The sequence below is a fragment of the Dryobates pubescens genome, chromosome 12, assembly GCF_014839835.1.
Source record: "Dryobates pubescens isolate bDryPub1 chromosome 12, bDryPub1.pri, whole genome shotgun sequence".
Lineage (NCBI taxonomy): Eukaryota > Metazoa > Chordata > Aves > Piciformes > Picidae > Dryobates > Dryobates pubescens.
Genome location: NC_071623.1, coordinates 6065424 through 6084947, shown reverse-complemented (window position 1 = coordinate 6084947; position 19524 = coordinate 6065424). Strand labels below are relative to the sequence as shown.

The window sequence follows — 19524 nt, the reverse complement described above, 5'->3', positions numbered from 1 at the left end:
CTGTTAGTACTTTTCCTGATGATGTTTTGTCCTCTTACATGGAATTCACTGTGGGCAGGAAGTGTGAAATCAGATGTGAAGAACACATCTGGGGGGGAGGGGGGGGTGTATGTATAGCAGTTATTCTCATTGGAAACAATCCATCATTCCCAGTAAAAAGGAATAAATGGTTTTATTATCCCTTTTTTCTTTTTTTTCTTCTCTTTTCAGGATATGGTATCTCAGAAAAACACAGTAAGTATTAAATCCACATTAGTTTCAAAACACAAAATGAAGATACTCTGTTTGAGGTAACTAATGAAAAAGCTGCCAAGCATATATGTATATGCTCTGTGTGATTGAATGAAGGTTAAAATAGTGGAAATACCTTTTTAATTTCATTTTATTTCATAGAATGGCTCAGGTTGGAAGGGACTTTAGAGATCATCTGCTCCAATCTGCCTGCCATGGGCAGGTGCACCTCTCAACCAGCTGCTCAAGGCCTCATCCAGCCTGGCCTTGAACACCCCCAGGGAGCAGGCATCCACAGCCTCCCTGGGCAGCCAGTTCCAGAGTCTCACCACCCTCAAACTGAAGAACTTCCTCAGCTCCAATCTAAATTTACACTCCCTCAGCTTCAAATCATTCCCCCTTGTCCTGTTGCTAGACACCCTCACGAAATGTCCCTCTCCAGTCTTCCTGTTGACTTCCTTTCCCCAAAGTGAAGCCTGATTGAATACTTTCCTTCAGTGTAAAGAACTTCTCCATTCTAAATCTGCCCTCCTCAAGCTTCAATCTATTCCCTCTCATCCTATCACTACAAGCCCTTGTAAAAAGTTTCTTTTCAAGTTCTGGAAAAGTGCCCTTAGAAATGTTATACCTGTAGGTTGATGCATTAAAACATAACTTCAGAAATTCTAAGTCTCTTTCTCCCTTTATCACTTGTGCAAACATATATGTGTGTGATGCCTTAATCAGAGAATCATAGATGGTTTGGGTTGGAAGGGATCTCCAAAGGTCATCCAGTCCAAACCCTGTGTAGTCAGCAGGGACATCCTCCACTGAGTCAGGTTGCTCAGAGCCTTGTCCAGACTGACCTTGAGTGTCTCCAGGGTTGGGGCTACAACTGCCTCCCTGGGCAAGCTGTTGCAGTGTTTCAGCACCCTCCTGGTAAAGAACTTGTTCTTCATATCCATTCCAAATGTGCTGTTCCAATTTCAAACCATTGCCCCTTGTCCTATCACTTCAGACCTTTGCAAACAAGTTCCTCTGTAACCTTCTTGTAGCCCTCTTCAGGTACTGAAAGGCTGCTCTAAGGTCTCTCTGGATCCTTCTCTTCTCCAGGCTGAACAACCCCAGCTCCCTCAGCCTGTCCTCATAGCAGAGGTGCTTCAGCCCTTTGATCATCTTCGTGGCTCTCTTCTGGACCTGCTCCATGAGGTCTCTGTCCTTCCTGTGTTGAGGGCTCACTTCTATATGTCAGACAGCTTTGGCTACTCTGCTTCTTACAAACTCATAGATGTTACTTAGGATTGCAGAAGCTTCTTTCCCAAAATGAAAATATGCTTAATGCAAATGAAACCAAAGAAGTAAATAAGGGTGAATCAAGATAAAATGTAGTGGTTGTTTTAGGCTTATTGTGGCATGCCAGGACATCTTATACAGTGATAAGGTTTTGTCATATCTTACCTCAGGTCAGTGGTGATTTTCATTAAACACTCTGAGGACTACTGAATTTGCAAAAGAAATCTTAAACTTCCATTTATTCCCCTCTGTTTCCCTACATTCCCCAGATGCTTTTATTTTCTTCTGAGGAATATAGAGCAGAGCAAAGCTAATCAAATGTTCTTCGAGTTTGCTGATAATTTAAAGTAGAACTGGAAGAGATAATGCAGTAGTCACAACAGTTTGTTTCCAGCTGCTGTCTGTACTTGGCCACAGGACTGCACATAGGCTAAAGATAGATGAGTTTGAGCACATGAGTAAATCCAGGTCATTTTCCTCTCTGTCCTGGTGATCTTTGAACTGGTTTCACCTGTGGGGTGTGACCTGCATCTGCTGTTCTGCAGCTCTTTAAAGGGAAGCCTCAGAATGAGGCAGATTTCCTTGTGAATTCCTAGTCATCAGTGGATGATCAAAAGTGAAGGCTCTGAGGAGACCTTATTGTAGCCTTCCAGTATCTGAAGGGGGCTACAAGAAAGCTGGGGAGAGACTTTTTGGGGTGTCGGGGGGGGATGGAGCAAAACTTGAAGTGGGTAGATTCAGATTCTATGTTAGGAAGTTCCCCATGAGGGTGGTGAGACACTGGCAGAGGTTGCCCAGGGAGGCAGTGGAAGCCTCATCCCTGGAGGTTTTTAAGGCCAGGCTGGGTGTGGCTCTGAGCAACTTGATCTAGTGTGAGGTGTCTTTGCCCAGTCTGGCATCTAGTTGAAACCAGATGATTCTTGAGATCCCTTCCAGCCCTGACAATTCTATGAAAATATCCCAATCATGGTCTTGCCCCTCCAGAGCAAGAGGGAGAATTGTGACTGAGCCATTTGGTGGTGATGCCTTGAAGATCTTCCTGAAGACCAGAAGGTGGTTGCAAGTTTGGCCTTGTGCAATCAGATTTGCCCCCTGCAGTCTTTTATTTTGGCAGAGTCTTTCTCCCCCAGAGGGAGATACTTACCTTCATAAGGAAGAGAAAATGATCTGGTGACATGGTCTCTACAGCAGAGCCTAGTATTAGACTATGTGTTTAGCAAAAAAGGCAAAGGAGAGCCCTGAAATTAGAATCCTGGTCCCTCCTCTAAAAAGCAGCTGTTGCCTAACCCATTTTAAAAAATGCTTAAATTAAGAAAACTAATGTGAGTAAAATCCAGTGAGGAAAGAATAAAGTAACCATTGCCCCTTGTCCTGTCACTGCAGGCCTTTGCACACCATCCTCTGCAGCCTTCTTGCAGCCCCTTTCAGTTACTGGAGGGCTGCTCTTAGGTCTCCTTGGAACCTTTTCTTCTCCAGGCTGAACATCCCTCTTCTGTCCTCATGGCAGAGGTGTTCCAGCTCCCCAATCATTTTGGAGGCCCTCCTTTGGACCTGCTCTTCCAGGTCCATGTCCTCCCTGTTTTGAGGGCTCCAGAGCTGAACACGGCACTCCACGTGAGGTTTCACCAGAGCAAAGTGGCAGAAATACCTCTCTCCATCTCTGGCCATGCTGCTTTTGATGCAGCCTAGGATGCCATTGCCCTTCTGGTGCAGGACCTTGTGCTTGGCCTTGTTGAACCTCATGAGATTCTCCTCAGCCAACCTCTCCAGCCTGTCCACTCAGTTTGTTTCATAGTGGCATTGAAAATACAAACTAGAACTGGAAAAATTATTTTGCCAGGTACAGAATAGAAGGAGAAAGACTTTAATAGTTATTTTTTCTTTAGCTGATGGGATGCCTGAAGATATTATCCCTGTTAATTGCTTTCAGGCAAGCTATTTAAAGGAAAATAACCTGGCTATTAAATCCAAAAAGGTTTATTATATTACAGTTAGGCCTGGAGGCCTGATGAATTATTTCCACAGGTTTAAATGTGGTTGGTTGGGGTTTTTTCCATTAAATCCTGTAGCAGCCCTTATAGTAAGTAGAGAATAATGTCTGGCCCATGGAGGTGTCATTTGCAGAAATTCTCCTTGATCTAAAGGGAACAAGAATGCAATTTATCCTTGCCACAAGGAAATCCTTTTAAACCAAAAGTCACTTTTCATTGTAATTGGCAGCAAGGCTCTGAGGAGTTTCAGCAGCTGTGTAAATTAGGCTGTGGCTCCTCTTTGAAGGCAGTGAATGTTTAAGAAGTCTAAACAGAAAGGTTTTGACACTTGAACTTGTGTTCTACAATTCAGCAGCCTCAATGAGAAAAAGAACCAAGACACTAAGGTGTGATTCTGTGAATTTATATAGAAGAAATTATATTGCAGAGGAGCTTTCAGGCTTTTGTTTTGGAATTATTTTTGCAATACATAGAAGTTGGCATGGCATAGTGATTTAATGATATATTTCTATCAAAGCCTGAGGCTGCAGAAGTATTAAAAGAATTCACAAAAAGAATGAAAGAGGAATATAAATATCTTGAATACAATCATGGGGAGACATGGAGCTGCTGGAGAGGGTCCAGAGGAGGCCACAAAGATGATCAGAGGGCTGGAGAACCTCCCCTATGGAGACAGGCTGAGAGAGTTGGGGTTCTGCCTGGAGAAGAGAAGGCTCCAGGGAGACCTTAGAGCAGCCTTCCATTACCTGAAGGGACTTTTGAGAAGGGCTGAGAGTGATAGGATGAGAGGGAATAGATTGAAGCTTGAGGAGGGCAGATTTAGACTGGAGATTAGAAAGAAATTCTTTTGAGTGAGGGTGGTGAGACACTGGAACTGGTTGCCCAGGGAGGCTGTGGCTGCCTCCTCCCTGGAGGTGTTCACGGCCAGGTTGGAGGAGGCCTTGAGCAACCTGGGCTAGTGGGAGGTGTCCCTGCCCATGACAGTGGTGTTGGCATTAGGTGATTTTTAAGTCCCTTCCACCCTAAACCACTCCATGATTCTATGAATAGCATCAAAACAATGAATAACTCGGTAATTTGTATGACCAGTGTTTCTAATCATGAAATACAGCACTGTTGCTACTGATACAATGACAACTAAGGCTTTTAAAATGCATGGAAGTCATTTTTAATGGAAATGTTACTATCTCCAGGGGTGCATATTGGTAGTGCTTGGATTCTAGGTAACTAATCAGGTGACAACTCTGATAGGTTCATAAAAGTAAGACTTGAAAGCATCTTACTTTTGACACAAGGATGATGTATGGACAAAAGTCCTGTACATAGAGAAATCTTACATTATGGCTGGCAAAAAGAATCCTGTAGATGGAGAAACCTTACATTCTGGGTGGGGAAAATGTCCTATAGATGGAGAAACTTTACATTCTGGGTGGCATAAAAATCCTGTAGATAGAGAAATCTTACATTCGAGGTGCCAAGGCATTGCACAATTCACTTGGCCTTGTAAATATGGCCTTGCTCTAAATATTTTTGCTTTCTGTTGTTCCTTTCTTTTAAGAATTTCTCTGTCCATGTGTCCTGTCTGCCTTGTTGATTCTTATGCTGTTTTGTGGTGATGTTTTCCTCTTTGTCGTTCTATTTCAATTTGGAGTAGGTTGCCAACCACAAAGCTTTTCTTCGGGTTGAAGTGCCTGATGAATACCACAGTGGTAGTCTGATAGGCAAAGTATGTATCACTTTAAGTCTGCTTTCTGGCTGATTGAGATGTCATCTCCTTGCTGTCTTTCTAGGCATGTAAAAATGGATAAGGATACTTTAAGGGTAGTGCTTGGCAGGATCTTGTTTTTCAGAGTGGTTGTAATCTTAGAGCACTTGGTCCTTGCAAGCTAGATCCTGAGGATTTAGAATGTTTGGCTTCTGATCGTCTCTGTTCACAATCTGCATGTGCTCAGCTCTAGAAGAAAAAGTTTGTTGGTTTTTTTTATTTTAACATTTATAATCTCTCAGTTACCTGCATGGGAAGATGGATAAGAATGTGATGTCACAGGAAACTGCTGTGAAAGCCTTAATTCTTCAGACAACAGAGCCTTAAACTCCCTGAACGCTGAGGGAGTGAATGTAGCTCATTTTCTGTTATCCCATTTTTCCCTTCTGTGGCAAGCACTCCTAATACTTTAGATGCTCAAGCAAATGGCAATGTGAACTGCATGGCTCAAGCAAAATAATTGTGCTGTCAGTTGTGCTGCCCTAATTCTCTCTCTAAAAATGAAGAGATTTTACTCAGTATTATTTACTTCTTTTTTTTTAAAGCCCAGCCTTTAGTTTTAGTGTAGTGTTTCTGTCACAGAATCACAGAATGTTGGGGGTTAGAAGGGACCTTGGAAGGTCATTGAGTCTGACCCCCGCCACACCAGAGCAGGAGCACCTAGAGTAGGTCACAGAGGAACACATCCAGGCAGGTTTGAAACATCTCCAGAGAAGGAGACTCTACAACCTCTCTGGGCAGCCTGCTCCAGGGCTCTGGCACCCCTGTACTAGAAGGTTTCCCTTCTGTTCCCATGGAAGCTTCTCTGCTCCAGCTGGCACCCAGTGCCCCTTGTCCTGTTCTTGGACATCCCTGAGCAGAGCCTGGCTCTGTCCTCCCCACACTGCCCTGCACATCTTTATCAACAAGAATGAGGGCACCCCTCAGGCTCTTCTGCTCCAAGTCCCAGCTCCCTCAGCCTGGCCTCACAGGGAGATGTTCCACTGCCTGCAATGTCTTTGTGGTTCTGTGCTGCTCTCTGTCAGGCGGTTCCCTGAGGTACTTCTTGACCTGAGAGGCCCAGAACTGGACACAATATTCCAGATGTGGTCTCACCAGGTCAGAGTAGAGGGGCAGGAGAACCTCCTCACCACACCCCAGGATGCCCTTGGCCTTCTTGGCCACAAGGGCACATTGCTGGCTCATGGTTATCCTGTCCAGCAGGACGCCACTTTTCCCTATGCTGCTCTCCAACAGGTCAGTCCCAGCCTGTCCTGGTGCATGTGGTGGTTCTTTCCCAGATGCCAGACTCTACCCTTGTCCTTGTTGGATTTCATTCCATTTCTCCTCACCCAACTCTCCAGCCTGTGGAGGTCTGGCTGAATGGCAGCACAACCTTCAGATGTTTTAGCCACTCCCAGTTTGGTGCCATCAGCAAACTTGCTGGCAGTGCCCTCTCTGCCCTCATCCAAGTCCTCGATGAATATATTGAACAGCACTGGCCCCAGTACCAACCCCAGAGGGACTCCACTAGACACAGGCCTCCAAACAGACTCTGTCCCATTGCCCACAACTCTATGACTTCTTTCCTTCAACCAGTCCTCAATCCACCTCAGTCCACCTCACAAAGTGTCAGGTGCAGTGGAATAACTGCAGCAGTACAATAAACCCCCCCCCCAGTTTATTAAGATCTAAAGTTTAGTTTTAGCAGCATTAGCCAAATACTTAGAGGAGTATCTTAACACAATGCACTCTACATGAGCCCTCTCTTGCCTGGAGCTTTTAAACAGCTTCTGTTCAGCCCTTCAGCAAATTCTTAATGCCTTAAGCCATTTTCCCCTGAAGAACACTTAGAATCATAGAATTGAACTACAGAATTGTTGGAAGGGACCTCAAGGATCATCCAGTTCCAACCCCCTTGCCATGAGCAGGGACACCTCACATTAGATCAGGTGGCTCAGAGCCACCCTCAGCCTGGCCTTAAAAACACTTCTCTCTCTCAACCTACTTGCAGTTATTTATTGGGATATTTTTTGGGGGTGGTTGGTTGGGGTTTTTGTTGGGGTTTTTTTGGGGGGGAAGGGTTGTTTTTTCATGTTCCTAAACCTTTGGCTTTTTTTTGATGTGGACTTTAGAGTGTTGTGATTGATTGTGGCAGGGAAGTTGGAGTTGATAAACTCTGAGCTCCCTTCCAACCTAAGCCATTGTATGATCTTCCCAGCATTCTCCTATTGTTTAAGGAGACTTTAAATGGCTACAGCTTTGCTGCAGGCTTAGAGGATATGAAAAAAACATGCAAGGTGTGTTTTGCTGTAGTGTTTGACACCTTGATGTCCCCAAGGTGGCAGTTGGAGGCTGTTTAGTGGTGGGTGGGGATGTGACCCATCCCTGCTCCTATCTAGTTACTCTGAAGCAGAGCTTAGTTTTCCTTCAAACAGCAGAGAATTGTCATAGCTCTAAATGGGATCTTGGTGCTTCTAGTAGCTGCAGGAAACTTCCTAGTTCTCTGGGGTTTGGGGTCTTGCTCAGGAGCTGAAAACTCTGAACTTAGTGTGTTTGTGTCCTTCAGGGTATCTCCTCTCTCATCTCCCCTTCAAGCACCTTGATCATGTTTGCACTTCCTGTGTGGCATATGAAGGATTTGGGAAGGGTTGCTTTTAGAAATCTGTGTTCAAACTCTTCCACACATAACAAAACCTTGCAAAGTTTTGTTGGCTGATTGCTTTGGTGTTTGGTGGCAGCAGGCAGCAGGTGTTTTGCAGGCTTCTGTGGGTTAAACACCTGCATAAAGTCCTCCCAGTGCCAGTGTTGCTGCATTTCTCTGTGGGGAGCTCTGCATCGTAGCCTCCTACTTTCTGCAGTTCTCATTCTCTCTGGGGAGCTCTGCATCATAGCCTCCTGGGACAGGATGCAAGTACAAAAATCTGGGAGCTGAAGGTTGGCTTGCAACTGTAGGGGCCTGTCACACAAAGGAAGGATTTCATTGAATGGTTGCCTTACAGATCTAGACTCAAGATTTGTAACTCCTCCACAGAGAATTCCTTGAATTCTATGCTTGCAAATCTTGTCTCTAACACTGTGCTAAAGCTTTACAGTGCACCAGCTGCTTTGTTTTCTGTCAGTAAAAGATTCTGTGCGCACACAAATGCATTTCCACATTCCCTTGTTTCCTAAACTGTGCCTGTTTTACTTTCAGGCTTCCAGTGGCAATTATTATTTTATTCCCTACATCATCACACCTTGTGCTGACTACTTTTGCTGTGAAAGTGATGCCCAAAGAAGAGCTTCTGAGTATATGCAACCCAGCTGGGACAACATCCTGGGGCCACTTTGTGTGCCACTGGTGGACAAGTTTATCAGCCTTCTCAAGGATGTTCATGTTACATCATGGTGATTTTACAGCACCCCCCCCACCCCAGAACCTTTGAGAGCCTCTTTTTAATGTTGTGATGAAAGGATGCAGAATCCCTAGGATTACTGATTTTTATTTAGTTATTTATTGATTTATTGTATTTTTCCTCTGCATCTAATGGTGCTAAAAGACTTCTAGCTTCACTGCTTCTCTGCTGAAGTCCTGCACAGAATCACAGAATATATTTGGTTGGAAGAGACCTTTAATATCATCTAATCCAACCCTTGACCCAGCACTGAAGGGTCAGCACTAAACCGTGTCCCTAAGTGTCAGGTCTAAAAGGAACTGGAACACCTCCAGGGATAGTGACTCCAGCACTACCCTGGGCAGACCATTCCAGTGTTTGAGAGCCCTTTCAGTGCAGAAATACTTCCTAACATCCAGCCTGAACCTCTCCTGGTGCAGCTTGGAACCATTTCTTGTAGTCTTGTTGCTTGCCACCAAGGAGAAGAGGCTGCCCCCTCCTCACTCCAACCTTCTTTCAGGGAGCTGTAGAGAGCAATGAGGTCTCCCCTAAGCCTCCACTTCTCCAGCCTGAACACCCCCAGCTCCCTCAGCCTGTTCTCATAACAGAGGTGCTCTAGGCCTTGGCTCATAATCTTAGCCCCAGAGTCTGAGATGGGCGAGGTGGATATGTGGGGACCTGTGATGTGCACCTCCCTCTGAGGTACTATTAGAAATGATTGCTTTTTGTTAGAACTAACCATATTTCTTAAGAAGTATCTAACAGTCCTTTCCCCATATGTCTATCTTTTCTTTCTCTAGTGCCTATTATAAAGAAACTCTGCTGAATGATATCAGAAAAGCTAGAGAGAAGTATCAGGGAGATGAGCTGGCGAAGGAGCTGGCCAGGATTAAGCTTCGTATGGATAACACTGAAGTGCTGACTTCTGACATTGTCATAAACCTGCTTCTCTCTTACAGAGATATTCAGGTATGTTCCTGATGACTAAGGAAGATTATTTTACCCTGGGATTTTGGCTTTTGTTTGTTCTTCTGTACTTGATCATTCGGTAAACTGGTGATTCAAAGCTGACAGTGAGTGGTTACGTTGTTAAATGCTTTGATTTGTTTGTGGGGCACCTTGGGGGACTTTGGACTCCTAGTTATTTTGCCTGTGAGCAAGAAACACAGATTAGGTGACTTCCTGAGGTCACCTCTTTTGTGTTTAGTCATTTTTAACCTCCTTAAACAGTTACCTGAGATATTAATATTCATGATACAATCTAGTTTAGTAATGCTTTCCTCTGCCTTCAGTTTCTTTTAGTACTTCTTTTCCTTTTTTTCCTCTTAATTCATTCCAGGACTATGATGCCATGGTGAAGCTGGTAGAAACACTAGAAATGCTTCCTACCTGTGATCTGGCTGATCAGCACAACATTAAATTTCATTATGCCTTTGCACTGAACCGGTAAGGATGATTAGCTGAGGTTGTTGCGTGTTGTTGTGGTTCCCTGTGGGCTGAAAAGATCAAATTCTTTTCCCTTTCTGCACACACTGACATTCACCACAGTCATCTTTCCCTGATCCCATGCTCCCTGCACACCAGGACAGCTTGCAACTTTTCTTTTCCAACAACCATCGTTTTGTCAACAGCCCGGGGAAAGTGGATCTGTTGACTCCAGTGATGCCAATGGGTTCTTGGTCAGGCTGAGACTGCTTCTTCTGAATGTCTAGAAAAGTTTAGCATGAGAGTTATGGATGAATTATTACAATAACAGGTAACAAGCACTGCTAGGTCATGTACCATGATACAGCTTCCTTGAAAGGCTGAAAAGTGATCTGGACCTACAGACAGGTTGCTAGATTAGGAAACACAGATGTATTATTCATGGAATCACAGAGTGGTTTGGGCTGGAAGGGACCTCCAAAGGTCATGTAGTCTTGCAGTGAAAAGGGAAATCCACCACTCGATCAGGTTGCTGAGAGCTTTGTCCAGCCTGACCTTGAAGATCTCCAGGACTGGGGCCTCAGCTGCGTCAGCAAAGAGGCCAAAAAAGTATGCCAAATTCTGCTCAGAACAGAGCAGACCTTAGAATGAAATCCAGCCCTAGCATGAGGCCAGAGCTGTGAAGACTTCAATTTCTTTTTAAGGCAGTTCCATCTTGACTTTTATATGAATAATGAGGGCAGCTGGAGCCACTGTAATTTAGCTCAGCATGCTGTGTTTTAACAAGCAAACATATCCCAATGCAATAACAAAAAGGGCAATTAGCAAGTGAAGGGCATAACAGGGTGCAAGTAGAAAATCACAAGTAATTGTGAATAATAGTAGGCATAGGAAATTATTCCTTTTGCAGAGCACTAGGTAATAATTTCAAATATTCTGGTCTGCAATTACTCAGAGTTAGTAAAAAGCACATCATGGGGTTCTTCATTTTATGAGGGGCTTGCATGAAGCACTTGAAGTGGGGGTAAAACCAGCTCTTTTTTCGTTGTCATAACTAACTGGAGAGTGCAAATTCAGTTCCAGCCTCAGTGTCTCATTCAGGGCCTTGTTTTTCTCATTGACTGTGTCAGCTATTAAAGGATCAACAGACAAATTGCATCCTCAGTGAAATGTGCCTTAACTCACTAATTAGTTTTTTATTCTAAGTGAGGGTGTACAAAGGTGGTGGAATTCTGGAATAGGTTGCCCAGGCACATTGTGGATGCCTTCTCCCTGGGGATGTTCAATGCCAGGTTGGATGAGGCCCTTGAGGAGTTGAGAGGTGAGCCCAAGCCAGCCTCATGAGGTTCAACAAGACAAAGTGCAAGGTCCTGCACCTGGGTCAGGGCAATCCCAAGCACTGATACAGGCTGGGCAGTGACTGGCTGGAGAGCAGCCCTGAAGAAAAGGACTTGGGGGTGCTGGGGGATGAGAAGCTCCACAGGAGCCAGCAGTGAGCACTTGTAGCTCAGAGAGCCAAGCAGAGCCTGGGCTGCAGCAAGAGAAGTGTGGCCAGTGGGGCCAGGGAGGTGATTCTCCCCCTCTGCTCCACTCTGGTGAGACCCCACCTGGAGCACTGTGTCCAGTTCTGGAGCCTCTGTTACAGGAAGGGTCTGGAGGTGCTGGAAGGAGTCCAGAGAAGGGCCACAAGGGTGAGCAGAGGGCTGGAGCTGCTCTGCTGTGAGGACAGACTGAGGGAGTTGGAGCTGTTCAGTCTGGAGAAGAGAAGGCTCCCGGGAGACCTTCATGTGGCCTTCCAGTTTCTGAAGGGGGCTACAAAAAAGCTGGGGAGGGACTTTTGAGGGGGTCAGGGAGTGATAGGACTGTGGGGAATGGAACAAGACTAGAAGTGGGGAGATTCAGCTTGGATGTTAGGGAGAAGTTGTTTCCCATGAAGGTGGTGAGAGACTGGCACAGGTTGCCCAGGGAGGTGGTGGAAGCCTCGTCCCTGAAGGTTTTTGCAGCCAGGCTGGATGTAGATCTGAGCAACCTGATCTAGTGTGAGGTGTCCTGGCCCATGGCAGTGGGGCTGGAACTGGATGATCCTTGAGGTCCCTTCCAACACTGACAATTCTGTGATTCTATAAGAGGCATTCCAGCCCCTGGTGGGGAGGTCCATGTCCTTCTGTGTTGAAGGCTCCAGGGCCTGGACACAGTGCTCCAATTGACTTGGCTTCTCCTGTAGCTATTGGCTGTCAGTCCTCTTGATTCAGGATATTTTGGGCACAATGAATGAGCTTTCACTTGGAATGCTGAAAATGCCCAGTTTTGTTAAGCATTGCTAGGAACGAACACTGAAGAGGTGCTTGTTTCTCACTGCAGGATGTGCAGTCTGTGTGCTTAGGCAGAAATTAAGTTAGATGGCAGATGAATGTTTTCTTCATAGAGGAGTTCTGGGCTTAAATCAGTTCTTACGTAGCTACAAGTAGAATCATAGAATTGCTAGGGTTGGAAGGGATCTCAAGGATCATCCAGTTCCAACCCCACTGCCATGGCCAGGGACACCTCACACTACAGCAGGTTGCTCACAGCCACATCCAGCCTGGCTGCAAAAACCTCCAGGCAGGAGGCTTCCACCACCTCCCTGGGCAACCTGTGCCAGTGTCTCACCACCCTCATGGGGAACAACTTCTTCCTATCCAATCTGAATCCACCCATCTCTATTTTTCCCATTCCCTCCGGTCCTATCACTCCCTCACACCCTAAAAAGTCCCTCCCCAACTTTCTTGTAGCCCACTTCAGATACTGGAAGGCCACATGAAGGTCTCCCTGGAGCCTTCTCTTCTCCAGACTGAACAGCCCCAACTCCCTCAGTCTGTCCTCATAGGAGAGGTGCTCCATGGTAGGAGAAGTCATTTTTGTCTATCAACCAGCAGTCATAAGTATCTGTATCTAGTAGTGTTGGATGGGTTGTGGGATTAGATATTGCTCCATCATCTTGCAGTTACTAATTCAGATCTGAACTAACTAACTCTACTCTCCACATTTGATTTCAGAAGAAACAATGCAGGTGATAGAGAGAAGGCACTCCAGGTTATGCTTCAAGTCCTGCAGACATGTGATCACCCTGCTCCAGATATGTTTTGCTTGTGTGGGAGGATCTACAAGGACATGTTTCTGGATTCTGACTGTAAAGACACCGACAGTCGAGATCATGCCATCGAATGGTAACAGGAAAAAGACCCAATAAATAATAGCCATTCAAAAATGTTTTCAGACTTCTGGTTGTGAAAAGCAGGGTTGTAAGAATTAAACATCAGTTATTCACAGGATCACAGGATGTTAGGGGTTGGAAGGGACCTCTGGAGATTATTGAGTCCAACCCCCCTGCCAGAGCAGGACCATAGAATCCAACACAGGTCACAAAGGCACACATCCAGACGGCGCTTGAAAGTCTCCAGAGAAGGAGACTCCACAGCCTCATTAGGTAGCCTGTTCAAGGGCTTAAAATAACTACCAACATTTTGCAGCGTTTCATCTCTTCCTTGCAGTGAGATGTGAGCTCTTGACTCTTCTCTGCAGGTACCGCAAAGGATTTGAGCTGCAGTCAACTCTCTATTCTGGAATTAACCTTGCAGTTTTGCTACTTGTTGCAGGACAGCAGTTTGAAAGCTCAATGGAACTGAGAAAAATAGGTAACTATCCACACAGTGCCATGGACAAGTTTTCTGTGTCTCTCCCTGTGAGGAAAAGGAAAAAGCTTATAGTGATGAGTTTGCATGGTCAGGTTCAGGCCTTTTAGTGATGGGTCCTGGGTGGCAGCCAAAACTACAGGCATCCTGAAGGACCATTTTTCTCTTGTTCCCTTGGAGCACCTTTCTAGTGACATCTGATGGGTTTTGGAGAATGGGAGAGGAGCAAGGAAGACAAACTTCAGCACCATCCCTACACTGCCTTTAATGCACCACAGAGATTATCTTCTTGCACGGCCAAGAGAGGACAGGAAGCATGGCCCAACTCTTGTCAGAGATGCCAGGGAAGGATCCACAGAGTTTTTGTTAGAGCCACAGGAACTATCACATGGAAGGGTCTATCAGGACTGGTTGCCTACCTAGATTCACATCTTTCATGTAGGTGGTAAGGCACCACTGGATGTCTGTAAAGAAAGCAGATGATGGAAACAGATACGCAGCTCTTCCTAGACAGACAGTAGTTGACACTTACCTTTGGAATCACATACTGATTCCACATACTTGAACTTTAAGGGGGAAGAATGCAAAGGTGGCTTCAAATCATTCCCTTGACCTTACTCTGGGGTGGACTTGCAATAACCTCTAGCTATTGATCTCTTTCACTAGATGCAGATCTCAAGGACACAGAGATGTGGAGCTTACACTGAGGAACAGGAGGCAGATGGTCCAGGCAGATAGCAAAAGAGGCTGTTCAACCCTGTGTGTGGTACAGTTCTGACTGTCTGAAGAGTATTGAGGATGTTATTTGCAGACCCAGGCTCTCTGTCAGGCAGTGTTTATTTTCTGGGGAAAAAGTTGTTCCACTTTATCAGTAATGTTTAATCAGATGTTTTTAGTCTTTTACTGATAGACTTAGCAGTAAAAATAACATATTTATAGAATCACAGAATGGCTCAGGTTGGAAGGGACTTTAGAGATCATCTGTTCCAACCTCCCCACCATGGGCAAGGACACCTCTCAACTAGGCTCAGCTGCTCAAGGCCTCATCCAACCTGGCCTTCAACACCCCCTGGGAGAAGGCATCCACAGCCTCCCTGGGCAGCCTATTTCAGAGTCTCCCCACCCTTGTACTGAAGAACTTCTTCCCATGATCCATTCTAAACCTACTCTCCCTCAGTTTCAAACCATTCCCCCTTGTCTTATTACTAGACCCCCTCATGAAAAGTCACTCTGCAGCTTTCCTGTAGGATCCCTTCAGCTGTTGGAAGGCAGCTCCGAGGTCCCCCCAGAATCTTCTCTTCTCCAGGCTGAACAATCCCAACTCCCTCAGCCTATCCTCATAGCAGAGGTGCTCCAGCCCTTGGACCATTTTTGTGACGCTCTTCTGGACTTGCTCCAATAACTCTGTGTCCTTATGCTGGGGCCAGCAGTGTTTTTCTGATAGAAGAATGTGTTTTTTTCATGTCAATTGTGCAGGTGTCCGGTTAAACAGTTTACTGGGAAGAAAAGGAAGCCTGGAGAAACTGAACAGTTACTGGGATGTGGGACAGTTCTTCAGCGTGAGCATGCTGGCTAACGATGTTGGCAAAGCAGTGCAAGCAGCAGAGAAACTTTTTAAGCTGAAGCCTCCAGTGTGGTATGTGGTAAAAAGTTGGCACTGAAGTACCCAATGATGGGGAAATACACCCAAAAAATGTAGTTGCTGGGATAACTTCACCTTTGGTTGTTTGTGTGACTCTGACTTTTATTTTGGAAAGGAAGGGGGGAGGTAAATACATTGTTACCCATCCTTGCTAGCTTTGTATCCCACCCTAACAAGGAATTGTTACCCATCACTGTTGGGTTTGTATCCCACTCTGACAATAAATTGCTACCCATCCTTGTGGGGTTTGTATCCCACCATTTATAAGAAAGAATCTGGAAATGAGTGATGATCATAGAATCACAGAATTGTCATGGTTGGAAAGGACCTCAAGGATCATCCAGTTCCAACCCCCCTGCCATGGTCAGGGACACCTCACACTGGATCAGGTTGCTCAGAGCCACATCCAGCCTGGCTTTGAAAACCTCCAGGGATGAGGCTTCCACCACCTCCCTGGGCAACCTGTTCCAGTGTCTCACCACCCTTATGGTGAAGAACTTCTTCCTAACATCCAAGCTGAATCTACCCATTTCTAGTTTTGCTCCATCCCCCCTAGTCTTACCACTATCTGACATCCTAAAAAGTCCCTCCCCAGCTTTCTTATAGGCCCCCTTCAGAAACTGGAAGGCCAGTATCTTAATTCCTTGTAAACCCAATTGTGAAACCAGTCTTTGCAGAGTTTAACTAGCTGCTGCTTCCCTCCCTCACCATCTTCTAGCTGCTAATATCCAGTCTAATCTCCATGTAGCTACTCATGTAACTACACCCTTTGGCAAAAGCTGTTGTTCATGAACATCCAGGTGAGCTTATGACTTCAGGTTGTGGCTAAACTTACTGTTCTTCCCAGAAATCTGTAAAACTCAGCACAGTCATCTCCATTATGGCAGCTTGTAAAGTGCAGTTCATTGTGCAGTTCATTTTTTTGTGTGTGTGTTATGTGTAAGTCAGTTCAATCGACTTAGAGTCTGGTCATACTTTGTTCTCCCCTCTTAACTCCCTAATTCAATACATTCCAGGTACTTGAAATCCTTAGTTCAGAATCTGATGTTAATTCAGCGTTTCAAGAAGCTCACCATAGAACATTCTTCTAGACAAGAAAGGTTGACTTTCTGGCTAGATATCATTTTTGAGGCAACGAAGGAAGCAACTAATGGACTGAGATTTCCAGTAAGATGTTATGTCCAAACAAGTGTTGTATGTCTTGTAGAATCATTGAATGGTTTGGGTTGGGAGGGACCTCCAAAGGTCATCCAGTCCAACCCCCCTGCAGTCAGCAAGGGCATCCTCCACTAGATCAGGTTGCTCACAGCCTTGTCAAGCCTGACCTTGAAGACCTCCAGGGATGGGGCATCAACTGCCTCCACAAGCAACTTGTTGCAGTATTCCAGCACCCTCATGGTGCAGAACTTGGACCTAACATCCAATTTAATTGTCCTCTAATTTCATTTGATTGCCCCTTATCCTTTCCCTGCAGGCCTCTGGGAGCAGTCCCTCTGCAGCCTTCTTGTAGCCTCCTTCAGGTACTGGGAGGCTGCTCTTAGGTCTGCCTGGAGCCTTCTCTTCTCTAGGCTGAACAGCCCCAGCTCCCTCAGCCTGTCCTTGTGGGAGAAGTGCTCCAGCTCCTGATCTTTTTGGTGACTGTCTTCCAGAGCTGCTCCATCAGGTCCATGTCCTTCCTGTGTTGAGGGCTGCAGAGGCTATAACAAGAACTGGACCACTCTAAACACAATGCTTACATGCTTTGCTAGCTGTCATTTCATTGCATGAACCAAAGCTCTGTGTTCTGCTAATCTTTACTCAGTAAAAAAATATTTAACCCACCACCCTAGAAGCATTCTAAGACTTTGAAGCCTCCTACAACAAATTCTGGTAGTACCATTTTGTTGTACATAGGAACACAGCCTCTGCCTGCCTTGTCTGGCCCTTGTCTCTCCCCTTGGAAGTTTATTAGGTGTTACTTTGATTACCTGTTGTCCATATCAAAGCATCTGAAGATACTGGCATGCATTACTTGCTGATTTATTAAGGGAAAATGTTTTCTCTCTTCAGGTTTTGGTGATAGAACCAACCAAAGTCTACCAGCCTGCCTATGTTTCCATCAACAAAGAAGCAGATGAGAGATCTCTCTCGTTGTGGCATGTCTCTCCCACTGAAATGGTAAAACTACCAGCAGATGTGTTTCATTGTACTCTGATTCACTGTGCTTGAAGTCACTTTTGTCACAGGTACATTTTGGAGCACTTTCTGTGAAGCACCAAGCTCAGTATCTCTTTTGTGCGTTTATGAAAGTTGATTTTCAAAGAACCATCCTAGAATGGCTTGGGTTAGAAGGGACCTCAGAGCACATTTACTCATACCTCCCTGCCATGGGCAGGGATGCCTCTCAACTAGCCCAGGTTGCTCAAGGCCTCATCCAACCTGGGCTTGAATGCCTCCAGGGAGGGGACATCCACAACGTCCCTGGGCAACCTGTTCCAGAGTTTCACCACCCTCATAATGAAGAACTTCTTCCTAACATCCAGACCTGGACCTGTGAACTTCTTTTTCAGCACACTGTTCTACTGCACTACTTAGTGTGAATGTTGTCTGACACAGCTTTGCCTTTTTGGAACTTTGCTAAGCTGGAAGAGGGCAGATTTAGGCTGAATATTGGGAAGAAATTCTTTAGAGTGAGGGTGGTGAGACACTGGAGGTTGTGGATACCACCTCCCTGAATGTGTTCAAGGCCAGGCTGGATGAGGCCTTGAGCAACCTGGGCTAGTTGAGAGGCATCCCTGCCCATGGCAGGGGGATTGGAACTGGATGATCTTTAAGATCCCTTCCAAACCAAACCCTTCCATGAGGAAATCTTTGGTGCCTGTCTGGCAGTGCTAAAGAAGATCCAGCTATTGGCAAGAGATTTATGAATGGCTAAGGTCCTAGGCACAAGATGTCCTTCCTGTGTTTTGCTTTCAGTGTGCTCCCTGGGCAAAACTGTTAACTCATTTCCTCTTAGGAAGGTGTATGAAGCTTCCTGCCCCTGTAAGAGTAAGGCATAGTCTGTTTGGTACATAATGTTGATGTTTTGAGTCAAAACATAGCATTTGGTAAATTGCACCTCAATATTTCCTTTTCAAATTTAATTCTACAGGAGGAAATGTGTCCTTTACTTCCACCCTCTGCCATTTATATTCATTTTTCCTCAAGTGGCCTTTCTCCAGGGTCATACATTCCCTCAGCTATGTATGGCCTTTCTTTACCTACACATCAATCTTAGTTGAAAGTTAGAGGAGGAGAAGTAAAGGAAGGAAAAGAGACATGTTGGGAAACATGGAAAACCTTTATTTTGCTTACCATGCTGTGACTTCAAGTCAAAGTTAAACTCTGGCTGAATGTAGCTCTTCATTCTTTACAGAAACAGATTCATGAGTGGAATTTCACAGCTTCTTCCATTAGGGGAATAAGGTTAGTATATGAGAAAGCAGTTAAGTGGTTTTTTGTTTGTTTTCTGTTTCCCTTAAGCTGGGAATGTGGATTCTACTTTAAACCTCTGCTTTGCTTTGCCTGTTACACAAGCCTTGAAATGTCAGCACAGAAGAGTTTGCATTTTCATGCATGGACAAAGGTGTGCATTTCTCATAGGAATATTCATCTAAGAGGGACATGTGGGAGTAGATTCTGGGGTAGACTTCCCTGTTTTATCACTCCTGTACCTGCTTTTTACATATTATTCTAAATTTTCAGTGCAGTTATTGCTATCTCTACATTTAAAAACCATGGGCAGCAGAAGGAAAGAGGAGCCCTTAGCTCTTCTTCCTTCTAAAACAGTTTGTCTGTTTTCCTTTGAGAAAAGAAAGCCCTGGTATCTGTTTGCCAGTTGGAATTCAGAAATGCTTCTGGTATGGCTCTATCTAAAATCCTTCTAGCTGCAACTTGGGTTATGAGAGAAATGTTAAATGAGACATGGACATAGTTTGTGCTGAGGAAAGAATTCTTGAGCTGGAAGGAGGCTTCTAGTGGAGTTTCTCAAGGGCTAGCCTTTAAATAGTTAAAGTAGCTCCATTTTGTGATGCCTGTTTTAATGGAAACACCAGGCACAAGTAAATGAGTCCAAAGACCAGTAGAAAGAAGGTTAGATTATTATTTACACAGAATGGAACTGTTGTGAGAAATTAAATGGCTGTTGGGTTAA

At 45.1% G+C, this 19524-nt stretch overlaps 1 protein-coding gene across 1 annotated transcript in view; it reads left to right on the top strand.

Moving 5' to 3' along the window:
- The window catches only part of MAP3K15 (mitogen-activated protein kinase kinase kinase 15), a 62276-nt gene that overhangs the window by 17625 nt on the left and 25127 nt on the right, over nucleotides 1-19524 (top strand). The window contains exons 3-12 of the mRNA XM_054165909.1: nucleotides 211-234; nucleotides 8435-8628; nucleotides 9416-9584; nucleotides 9955-10061; nucleotides 13076-13246; nucleotides 13602-13714; nucleotides 15188-15347; nucleotides 16370-16520; nucleotides 17403-17510; nucleotides 18748-18797. Of these exons, the coding sequence (XP_054021884.1) occupies nucleotides 211-234; nucleotides 8435-8628; nucleotides 9416-9584; nucleotides 9955-10061; nucleotides 13076-13246; nucleotides 13602-13714; nucleotides 15188-15347; nucleotides 16370-16520; nucleotides 17403-17510; nucleotides 18748-18797 (1247 nt within the window). The remainder of the gene's footprint in view (nucleotides 1-210; nucleotides 235-8434; nucleotides 8629-9415; nucleotides 9585-9954; nucleotides 10062-13075; nucleotides 13247-13601; nucleotides 13715-15187; nucleotides 15348-16369; nucleotides 16521-17402; nucleotides 17511-18747; nucleotides 18798-19524) is intronic.